The sequence below is a fragment of the Salvia miltiorrhiza genome, chromosome 7 (assembly GCF_028751815.1).
Source record: "Salvia miltiorrhiza cultivar Shanhuang (shh) chromosome 7, IMPLAD_Smil_shh, whole genome shotgun sequence".
In the NCBI taxonomy this organism is placed as follows: Eukaryota; Viridiplantae; Streptophyta; class Magnoliopsida; order Lamiales; family Lamiaceae; genus Salvia; species Salvia miltiorrhiza.
The window spans coordinates 18,698,948-18,711,268 of record NC_080393.1 but is presented as its reverse complement, the minus strand read 5'-3'; the positions used below and the strand labels follow the sequence as shown (position 1 = coordinate 18,711,268).

At 34.2% G+C, this 12,321-nt stretch overlaps 1 protein-coding gene across 6 annotated transcripts; it reads right to left on the bottom strand.

The window, feature by feature from the left end:
* Window positions 1-1,022: 1,022 nt before the first annotated feature.
* Window positions 1,023-11,218, bottom strand: LOC130993137 (crossover junction endonuclease MUS81). 6 transcript variants are annotated; one of them, XM_057917912.1, is made up of 15 exons: window positions 10,879-11,218; window positions 10,357-10,445; window positions 10,170-10,248; window positions 9,989-10,075; window positions 9,776-9,901; window positions 9,023-9,278; window positions 8,476-8,614; window positions 8,262-8,383; window positions 7,195-7,352; window positions 5,937-5,994; window positions 5,510-5,668; window positions 4,895-4,974; window positions 4,405-4,636; window positions 3,700-3,786; window positions 1,023-1,387 (listed from the first exon to the last, which is right to left on the bottom strand). In XM_057917912.1, the coding sequence occupies exons 1-15, from the start codon at window positions 11,070-11,072 to the stop codon at window positions 1,283-1,285; spliced, it is 1,971 nt and encodes a 656-aa protein (XP_057773895.1). In that variant the 5' UTR covers window positions 11,073-11,218; the 3' UTR covers window positions 1,023-1,282. The 6 variants fall into 6 exon arrangements, with proteins under 6 accessions (XP_057773895.1, XP_057773898.1, XP_057773896.1 ...); XM_057917915.1 differs by having other exon boundaries at window positions 1,023-1,373; window positions 10,879-11,204; XM_057917913.1 differs by having other exon boundaries at window positions 8,476-8,596; window positions 10,879-11,204.
* Between the last annotated feature and the right edge of the window lie 1,103 nt (window positions 11,219-12,321).

Below are 12,321 nucleotides of genomic sequence, written 5' to 3'. Positions count from 1 at the left end.
AACAATTTTAAATCATACTCAATAATACAACTTATACAATGATTTCTCATCGAAAAATGTCGATAAAATAAGCATTGACAAACCAAATACTTAACTAACTATTTGAGTACATAAGAGATCACCCACCTGCACCCAAAAGTTTCCAACAGTTGTTTGGTGAAAATTTCAATTTGAAAGTTAGCAAAGGTAGTAATCAAACACTCAAGAGGTCGTCTACTTAGAAAAATAAGGGATACTAAGATCTAGTAAATACTATAATAGGAAAGAAAATTTTGAAGAAGGCAAGAGAGATAACGAAACTTTGACAATTGTCCGGTAAAAGAAATTTGTTGGTGGTTGTTAATTGTCTAGCTCTAGTCCATTCCAAAAATATTCAAGGACTAAAAAAGATTATGTTGTAGATATCGATCCAGAAAATATTGATGCTGTAGATGGCACCAATCTAAAGTCTCCAACTTGGATTATTGCAAACATTATTAAAAACATCCTAGGAATGAAGGTGTTTTGACGAATTAAATGGAACAAATACTCAAAGCATTCATGAACTCAACGTATACATGATCTTCACTTCAAATTGAAGCATGTTCAATGAATAAATATTCATGAACTTAATCGCGTATTAGAATACCCCGGATGAAAATGAAGCATGTTCAAAGAATCAAAGCTTAGAAAATATCATTAATACCATAGTCAAAAACCGATTGAGGATGAAACTCTAGATGATACAATACAATACAATCAAATTTACGCAAAAGAAATACTATTAAAAATCGTCTATAATTTCTTATTGCAACACCATACCAAAGATTTTAAGTTCCTTGAAAATGTTAAGAGTTCAAATTCATTTTGATATAAAATTCAATACAAAGCAAACAACAATAAGTTCATGTTTTACTATGATTGAAATTTTAAGAGATTATTAATTTATGAAGCAATGAGACCATAGATTTATACAAGGATCTTCTAAAAAATTATTATCTTTTAATTAATTTACAAAAAAAATAGTTTACAAGTTAGGCTAATCTTAGAATTGTTTATTAATTTATCGAGTATTAATTTACAGAGGTGTATCTAATTTACCTTCATAAGATACATTGGCCGACTAAACAACTTTCTACGGTCAAAAAAATCAGCAGATGGTTCTTTGAGAGTAAAACCACAAAGGCCTTAAAAGGAAAAGATAGGATTTTACACTAAACCCTTCACATAAATTCTTAAACTGCAGAAGAAAACATTCCTTCTTATATCGAGAGAGAGAGAGAGAGAGATTTATACAGAGATTTTAGCCACCCCAAACTAGTTGGAATATGTTTCTGCTTGCAGGGCCACTGATCAAGTTGTTGCTCTGCCTTTTAAGCATTTCCTCCTGTGCACTAACATCACCCTCCTACATTAAGTAAATATGATACCAAAATAAAATTCTACTGAAAAAAAAGGGATGCTTGCTTTATGTATTCTATTGCATTCATTATGTATTCTCCTCATCTAGTGTGTCTGCACATCCATCAATAATTGGAAACATTTATACGAGGAGCAACTGAGCAAGAATGCAATAATAAGCTGACTGTTAAAAGCAAGGAAGTGGCATCAATCACCAAAGAAGTGAAACTTGGTTGGGATCAGGTAGGGATTCTGTTAGAGTTAAGAGCTTCCAGCCTTAAAAATCTATTCCATATGAGATTAGCGGAAGGGGAAAGACTGTTAATGAATGATCGTAACCTGATGGATCAACAGACCCAACCATGTCGGTAGAAGGGAGAATCTCCCTGGCCAAGCAATTTCTGCAGTAAACGGCAGATGGAAACTTAAGCTTGGTCTTGCATGTTATAATATATCCAAGGACTCCTAGACCAAATAAACTCTTAGAACTCACAAATAAAAGTAAAGATAGGAACCATAAGAAAACTGCTCTTCCATCATCCCTAACTAGATAACCCAACTACCATTAACCTCATCCTCTGCACCTGTATAAACTCACATTGGAACGTTGCTATCAGAATCAAGTGTGGCTGGAGACTGTTACAGAACAAGGAGGAAGGGGACAAATGGCAAGAATCTGCGAAGGGGAAGGACAATGTTTGCAGTAAACATTGGACAAATCCACTAACGTGCATAGATCAGCTTTTGGAACGACGACAGATTCACCCAGAAAAGCACAGCCACCTAAATTTTCCAGTTTTGCCCTTTGAAACCAATCGTTACTTCAACTTATTCTCTTTATCTATTCTGCCACCTCCCTTAAATTTCCTATTTTTCTAATTTTGTTCTTTGTAAATTTCTAAAAGCTACAAAATGGCATCCAATATTTTGAAATATTTATAAAAAGTATCAGTTGTTTTAAACAACTTGGAAATTCCAAGTCAAGAAAAATGAAAATACAGTGTATAGAAATGATAACAGTTGTATCAAATAAAATAAGTAAAAAGTACATTTTCAAACTTTTAATTGTTTTTCACTAGTTTTTTCACTTTTTGATGAGGGATGTAAATATTAAAATAAAAATGCAGTGAAAGTGAGAAAATAGATTAAGGGAGAAATTTGAAGTGGCAAAATATAAAAAAATGAAGTGAGGATGAAGTAAAGAAAGTCTTAGATGGTTTTGCGCTCTCAAAAGGTTCACTTCATCTTCCATCATTAGTCCGTGTACATTTTTCTGTAACTTCCTCTTACAAATATAGTACTAATATACTTCCAAATACAAATGAACATGACAATGAAACGTTGAACTTTCCAGCAGTATATTGAGGGTAATGATATGAACGTAGTAAGAATCTTCATTCATCAATCTGATTTAAAGTCATTTCTCTGTCAAACTACTTAACAAGAAGTTGGAAAGAGTATTTCAATTTAAGCTTCAATATTTGGCTATAAGGTATCCATTACGAACTAAGTTAAAAAGACATCACAGAAGTAGCATTCCCATATCTAAACAAGCTGAGAAGGCTGCCTGAAATTGACATGAATTTATCATCTTATGCAAAACCTGACAGATGTATATCATGTAAACTATGCTTCTGAAGTGTGGGGTGGATGAAGGGTTCGGATTTTACTTTCAGGGATTTAAATTTCAGAATGTGAAAACTCCTCTGCTTAAGAGTAGAGTAGTGTAACAACTGAAACATAATTTCACATAGGGTTAGTACTTTACAGAAGTACATCATCTCCAGTTCAATGATATGACGCCTTACTCTTCTCAATGCTGCCTAAATACAAAATACTTATTTTTCTCCTTTCTGCCTGGGGAGGATAGAGCTACATTGTCATCGAAATTTACATCTCAACTATGGCTTGCCTTCCATTGACTAACCATGAGCTAACTTCAAATATTTTGTTCCCAGATTCTCTTAAAATTAAGAATTTGTGAATGAGGTTGACACATAAAACATAAGGTTGTCATCCAATTTTATTTACAATGAAATTACTTCAACCTAATAGCTACAAGCTCTTGACTAAAACGCTAGATCTCAAAAGATAGTTCTTCCAGTAACTAGCCTAATGGAGAGAATAGAACCGACGTTAGTGAAAAGGCAAATCAGCAATACAAAAGAAAATTAGCTTTGGCTGTGCCATTAATGAACTAGAAAATGGACAACTAACAAGTTACGTTCTAAACTTGTCAGTAAAGTTCGGTTATAAAATATTCATTAAGATGTAATAATAGTACAAATGTATAGTACTAAAGGTAACAAGAGAACTTACAAGAAGTGAATAGGCAGAAGCAAGAGACAACAATGTTGGGTACATATCTAAAACAGCAAGAGCAATTTCCTCCGTTACTTGTGGAACCTGCATTAAGAATTATTCAAAAAGTATCGCACTTTTTCTTAATAATGATAAAACAAATGAAAAGAGTCATGAACTCTTTTCTCACACTTCTATTATTGATGAAGTTTGTATCTTCTAGCTAGCTTCAATTGCAAAGTGGCAAAAGCTTCTTTAGATGATGCTCTACACCTAGGAGTACAACTCCAAGGTACATGGTTAAACATGGATTTCCACCAATACTCTAAGGTTAGGTATGTGGTGAAAATGTAAAGATCCAGTTGTACTCCTAGATTAGCATGGACTAAACCGTTTTAACAATAACCAGAACAGTGGTTATCTTATTAGCAACAATGTGATTTCCAGAAGTAGGATACAATCACAAATAAGTAAAAGTAGGGAAAGTGGTTTGCATGTGTTGACCTAGTGGTAGAGCGGTTAATATGCCTGAGGCCAAAGGTCTCAGGTTCGAGTCCAGTGTCGGTATAAAAAGAAGGGGAAGTGGATTTGGTTTTACTATCATCACTATCAGTATAAATAAATAAATAAAAAGAGGAGATGCTTCGTGGAAACAATTAAATGCAGACATGCTGGGAATATTGAACAATTATGTCGCCTGCACATCTGGAATATGAGCTATACCTGCATAAGCTGGATACCGAATACATCGCTAACTGTCATTTTATCCAACTCTTCACACCTTTTGATAAATTCATCAAAAGGAGGGCATCCCTCAATGCACTTTTGATTGGGATCCAGAGATCTGTAGTATAGGTTGATTGATTGAGTAAGATAACCGTACTTTTTCAATGTATCAGCTAATCCATTAGTTCGTTGCACATCAAACCCCTCCAAGATCTCAGTCGTGAAGCAACTGCATTAACAAATTTAACAAGTCCTAATATGCTGTAACCAAAATATGATGCTGCACTTTAGGAAGACCTCAAAACTAGACTTGGTAACCCATATAACTAAATGATACTCCAGTAGTTAACAGAAAGTACTCTAAAATTCATTCTCTCCATGCATAACATCGTTGCCGCATCTAGCATATACAATGAAAAGTTATTTATGCTAACCAAAAGGTTAATTAACAACATCATAAAACTAGAGAGTAGGCAGTACTGCTTACGCCGTTTTGATGCTTTCAGCTGCCTCTGAGGAATTTGGATCACCTTCCACCAGATATATCATCTTCTTAAGCCCACATCGCTTCAAAGATATCAAAATTGTTATAAAAAAAGATAAGATATTAGAAACCAATGGTATGATCTCTGCAAAGCATGGGAATTGGTAAGAAAAGAACTTACAGTTATTATTTACTGTATAAGAAAAATAAAGTAAAAAACCAAAGAAATCATCCAACAGATAGCTGTGGAAGAAGACTGGACAAATTTCATTCAGAAAGTGAAAAAGCAATGAAGAAACATGTATCTGTGGTAGGGTGGATGAGAAACGCCATTTTGTGTGCAACAGATATCCAACTAACTAATCAGTGAACAAGTATCTCATACTTCTTTATATAAACATTTAAACTTGTAACTACATCAACTTTGATAGTTACCTGCTCTTATAACTTCAAACTGTGCTATTAAGACTTAGAAAATAGCTTACTATATAGTTTGCCCAAGATTTTTCCATGGGAAAAATGTTGGGTCACACTCTGATAATGTGGTTGAGCATATTTCTTAAAACATCAAGTGAAAAGAAAAAAGATCCAGTTCGGGATTTGCAGAGTAAACATTACCACAAGCCGCATTTTCTGATCTCGATATCTGTTGTCCCTTATCGAGTGGCGCAAATCATCAATCTTCTTCCTCTCAACAATGAAATCGAGAACGTATTCACTTCCAAGATACTTATGACGAGCTATCCAAATGCCATCACCGACAGGCAACCTTCTAACCTGTAAACAGTAAATATGTTGATCATCAGTTACAAGAACTATAAACTATCTGCAAACATATCTGCCTATAGTACAAGACCAACAGCCTACGAGCAATACATGAACCACCTCAGTTAAGGTGGCAGTTGCAAAACAAAATACAAAATCTGTCACAAGGTAGGCATTCATGGAACTATATAAATAAATCTAACTACGAAAGAAAATATATTAAACAGAATTTAGATAAGAGTCGTCCTTGACAACAAAAAATACAACAAATTGTGCTAACCTCTATCTGAATTTGAAACAGAGAGCATATATTCTCTATAATTTTTCTGGAACGTGATCTGCAAATAGCATGTGTGAGAGCATGGTACTACAAAATCTTCATGAGAAGAAACTGCAAAAGTTTTGCCAGAAGAGATGAAACACAAGAGTAATGATTACCAATACTTATGTTCAATGTCAAAAGTCTTGCCAGGAGATGAAACACAAGAACAAGTCGTGAAATAATAGATGTCCAACCCTTAACACTACCCCACAATCCGTCTAGAGAATCAAGATTCTTCACGATTCTAAAAAACTCTCTAATACCTTTCAAGACAAATCAACCACACATGGCTGGAACAGTAACAGAGTAACAGCCAATAGCACATTATTTTTTTTGTTGATAAATCCTCCCAAGATTTGAGAAAAACAGATCACTGATTGAACATGGCAAAATCCACTCCAAGCACAATTTTCCTCTGCACTTTGTGCCACAAATCAATAGAAGACGAGCAAGCAATTAAACATGGCTTAGATATTTTAATTACATCCTACAGAAACGGCACTGTGGAGAGCATGTTGGAAATGAGTGTGCAATATACATCACACACGAGCGACTTCCCAAGACCAACAATGGATTAAAAGATGGAATAGGAGGGTAGGTCTGGTAGGATTCTTTATGAAAGAAGATTTCAAACAAAAAAATTGCAAGGAAACATAGAGGTCAAGGTCCATACCCACCTCATCATAAGGTTCTCATTCTCATTAACATCGTCTAAAAGCTACATATAGAATGGCCATAAATTAAGAAGATACAGAAGATTGTCTACAGCACAGAAGCACTCACACAGATTGTGCCACTAAAATTCTCATTTAAGTCCTTGCACAAATCAAAAAGTAATTTCCATGGATATATCAACAATCTGGCATACTGTTCCTTAGTAATTTTGGTAAGATGAAATAAAATAATACATTACTCATCAAGATTTCAAGAAAGATGCACTGCATATTTCTCTATTGCGATAGACAACTTCAAAATACTAATAATAGTCTAGTAAGAGTCTTGTCTCTGCATATCTTTGATTTTCTCGTCCTGTGAAAATGAGCTAAGAGCCTAAGACTATACACCCAAAAATGGTTTAGAAAAATCAGCATATGTTCCAGCTACAATTGTATGTTCCTTTATGTGTTAAGCAATCTAACATATATTGCTTAAACTAAATCGAGCAGGAAAATCCAAAAAAACGTGTTACAAACAAGAAGTTTATGGCCGAACTCACCCTTGCATAGCAAATTGCTCCCGGTTGTCTAATATCAGAACTACTTCATAAACATCCCCAAACTTCTCTCCAATTGCCAAAGGTGGTGTCGCCGAAGAGTTGGGTTTAGTTTCTGATCCTTGGAAGCCAAGCTGACTCTTAACATTCTCTTCAACATTCTATAGACATGTAGTTGAAGGAAAGATTCAAACATCCATAATTTTCTTACCAGAGATAACACAGGTCCTTAGTTTAGTTAAATGGAATCTATTTGATCAATACCATATAGCCAGTTCTTGCTTATGCTTATATGATCACAGCCGATAATGATTTCCAAATATCAAAGTCTTACACATTGGGGTATATTATAATAATGAAACAAAATTCAGATAAACTTGGAAACTTAACTTTATTCATCACACCATTCTGTTTTTCTAGAACTCCTTAATATATGTGGCAGTTGCACATTCTCTTTCATAATTCTAGCTAGCTAAATTTGAAACATTGTGTAGGATGACGCATTTGGGTGTTTATTTGGTAGGGGTGGGGACAAAAGGTAAGGGCAGATAATACCATGTTCAAGCACTGTTATATACTCCCTCCGTCATGTAAAAATAGTCCTAGAAGCTCATGGCACGGGTAACGGGTTTTAATGATTGTAGTTGAGTGTATTGTGAGTGGAGAAAAAGATCCACATTAGTTGTAGTATAATAATAATTCATTGTAGAAGTGGTGAGCCATTTGTGGTAGAATATGTAAATAAGTTGATGTATTAGGATAAAATGTGTTGTGGGTTAGTGTCTATAAATAGAATAGGCATACTTTTTGTGGATGTCCCAAAAAGAAAAATTAGGACTATTTTTGTAGGACGGAGGGATTATTTCTTTTTGTAAATTCTTCAAGTTTTAAAGGGGATGAAAAAGTTCCCAAAAACCAGAAGGAACATAATCTCAATTCTACTTTCCACAAACCCTTCTTTCTAATAAAAAGGATTGATCTGTCCCATTTACAAGAATTTGTACCCTCACCGCCCAAAACAATTATAGCCAGTTTCACAGCCACCATAGCCAACCTGAAATAAGACTTACATTAGATGAGCACGGTTTCAAAGGACAAGAACTCCGTCCAAAAGTATGAACCAATGAATTTTTACTGCTAGAAGCATCATTTGCGTGTCTTTGCATTTCACTCGAATTTGCCCCTGTTCGACCTGCCAGCAAATGATGGCAACTTCAAAGCTATTATCGCCATCTTCTTCTAGATAATAGATAGACATATAGTGAGGGGGAGGAGTATTATTACCATCTCTAAGTTGGAACGAATAAGAAGGTGCATAATGGTCATCCGTTCTAGATATAGGAATGGAACTTAAACTATAAATATCATCTTCTCGAAGGCGATCAAGTGATGATATGTCCTTTCCCTGAGATGTTTTTGTGACCTCAGAAAAAGCACGGAAAACTTGCTGCTCAGAAAACCCAATACTGATAAACTACCAAAACAGAACTTAATAAAGTAAAAGAACAAACTTAATGGAAGATATAAACTACAAAAAGATTAATGAAAGTCATATACGCCTTGATAAATAATTTAGACCTTATTGTTGCAAGCATTTAAGATTTAGAAAAAAAAAAAAAAAAAGTAGGCATCAATCAAAATAAATCAGTTAGATACCATTACATTAGTAGCTCAAACTAATGACGGCCCCACCTTACTAACATGAATGAACAACTTAACTGACTTAATTCCAATACATAAGGAAAGACAGCAAAACAAGCACCAAAAGAGTGTAATCATATAGAACGTGCAGAAACTATGCAAACTTACAACATTAAAGAACCCAGAATACCTTCTCAAGATAATCAGGTGGAATATCTACCGATAACTTTCCCTTTTTCACATTATTAGTTGCTGCTTTTGCAACTGAAACAGCCATCACAGGCTCTAAATCTGGCAAGTCTTCTTGCAAATCAACACACACTTTGTCTCTTTGGGCCAAATCTGAACATCTTTCCAACCCATCAAATTTCTTATTTGGACCAAGCATTCCAGATCTCAACAGGCATTCACGTGCTACTTCTTTTCCTTCTTCTGTCAGCATATACCTGCATATATAATCAGCAAAAGCCCACAAAGTCAGTAGTTAGAAGTTAGAACCACATTTGATATGGAGCTGATGTCATAACTCTTGAACCACCATCAATATCCGAAATTGGGACTTTCAGTTCACAAGTAATTTGTTTCAAAAGAAGACAATTAGACAAGATATTTAATACTGCTTCTGTGTCTTATTCATTATAACATACTATTTCCATTGTTCTAAAAGATAATTAAGTGCAAAATAAAGTGGTCTTCAAGTGGGAAATACCATTCATTAACAATAGTCAATAAACTTGGGAACCTCACTTCAATAACATGGAGAAGTAAAAGTTGTACAAGTACCAATTCCAGTAGTTTCAATTCAGTAGTGGAAAGGAATGAATGGAATCTGGATGAGCTAGACATGATCTTTGTAGTTTATTCTTAAATATCAAAGATTCAAATAAGCTTGATTCATCTAGTTTGTAGTCAAGTCGTCAAGTGCTGGATCAAGAAAACATACTTAGCTGGGCAACTGGACTTCACAACAAGGCCTTTACTTATCAGTGTTTTCATACAGTTCCATCCACTGTACCAGTCCCTAGGTGAGCTCCCAAAATGTCCAGCTTTTCCCTTTGCCTTTTCTGGCCTAAGCCCAGAAGAAAGAAAAGAGAAAGTTGGTCAATTTTAAACAGTATAGCCAGAATATGAAGGCCATTCCTTACTGAAAACATACGCAATCGGTACACGAGATAATCCACTTGTTTCAGCTGCATCAATGAGTTCCTTTTTGTGCATAAATTCATTGCCATTTTCTATTCCCCTAAACCAAATGAAACAAAAGCAATAGTTCATCATAGAAATTCCAGTGATGAGATTAAAAAATAATATCCAAATATCAGATTCTAACCATTTACCTGAAAAGTGAAATTAGTAGAGCATAAGCAACAGAATTCTTTTGTGGCACATAACGCTTTGGTCCCTTATTTTTGTTTCCTATAGACGTGCATTAGTTAAGTACAGAGCCAAGAACAAGAATCATGTACTTGAATAACTGAAACAATCGGTCTTTATTGCTAATCTGCTATTATACTAGAAAATTACCCTTTTTGGTCAAGTTTTCAATCTCAGAAGGGCCACAATCCATCTGAAAAAACTCTTGCATCTGCTTCAAGATCCACTTACCCACACCCCTGCAATCAACATGCAATTACTACCGACAAAATCACATCTGCCATTTCTATATATACACACAGGTGAATACAAGACATGTACTTATGCATTTTTGCCTTTATAATCAAATACTTGCCTTGCATCAAACAAACTGAACAGAAAATAAAACACAAAAAATTCTGCAAATGCAACGGGCTTAACAGTGTAGGTTAAGCTTCCCTCGATCAGAACACAGCATAGTAAAACTCAATGATAAATTAACATCTAAGTCGTGCAGCTAAGACCATCACTAAACACAGTTAACAATTTAAGTCTACTAGACTAGGTTAATGTATTTCCTAGGACACTCCACCACTAAAAAAAGGACGTTTGAATTCTTTGTTTCCGAAAATAAGCCATATCATCTACAAATGAAAATTAGAAGAGCATAATTCCAGTAGCATTTTCACTCACTTAATCTGGGCCAAGTCTTTAAGGTTTCTTATTGGGTTCTGGTAGTTACAAATGTTTGAATGAGCCTTCGAAAGCGTCATGTCCATATTGTCGGAAATTCCCTTGGAGCTCTGAGCCAATTCATGCCGCTTGTTCATCAAATACGCCGCCACCTCTTCGTTTTCCGGGCACGCAGCCTTTCTTGCATTGTCCATTTACCTAATCGATTCAATTCTAGGGTTTCTGAGGCGAAATTCGGTGGTTTTGGGGTACAATTTCGCTAGGGTTTGCAGTTGGAGATTTATTTGGGTACAAAAATGGCGCCAGGATTCAGTGGTTCAAACTTGAAAGTTGTAGGAATGCACGGGGAAATGGTATTTGCAACTTTGGCCCCCCATAATTGAGCTTAATTGCAAAATTAACCGTTTCTTAAAATCTACCCTCTTTGATTGAATTTATTTACAAAATTGTCATCCGAATCAATTTGAAATCAATTTAAAATTGGAAGTTGCCTAATATGGTATAGATTGAGATGATATTCTACTACCATGAGCCAAATTTAAAATACTCACTTTTAATTCAGGCAATTCTTTTTACTAATGAGGGACCTAAAAATTTAGAAAAAATTTATTATATTTTAGTAGTCTTATCCTTTATATTTCATATTCTCTAAAAAAGTTATGAGAAAGCATTTTGGAGTGTGAATATAAAGGAAATTGGAATATAGATTATTATTAAGTATTTGTCATTATAAAGATTGTACATTTGGAGTTTGATACTTGTTTAAATACATGTACTAGAAGATGTTTTTCATTGCCTGATATTCGTAGAGACTCCTTATCTGTGCGGATTTTGATTACAAATAGACATCAATGGGTTATTTATTCATATGATTTCACATAGCATCAGTTTATGATTCTTATTATTGAAGGAATAATCTATTAAGATTATTGTTGGCTTTTTTATAGGTATCCTTAAGGAGTTATTTATCAAGATAGGGTTTTGCACTATATAAGGAGATGAGAATAACACTTTCCAATTATTGCTTTTATATTCTTTTGAGTGCATAGAGTATTTTGTATTGTGTTGTTAGATCATACATTGTGTTGTTATTGTGTGATCGTGCAAGTTAATCGTTTTTCATTGTGTGAGAGATTGATTGTTCAATTCTAGTTATTTTTGTTTTCTTGTTTCACTAAGTAACTAGTATTTCACCCTTGCATATGTACGGGGTAAATTATTGAAGTTTTTTTTATAATATTAATTAATTATATATTAATTAACCGTGTATTGTGTTAAAATAATAAATAAAAATTATTGTGTTATATTGAAAAAAACACATAACCTTTAATTAATCAAATAATTTATTATTTTATAACTGTACTATTACAAATAGGGGTGCTATAATAATAATAATTAAATGTAAAACTGACAATTGTAATATTTAATAAAGCATGGTAATAC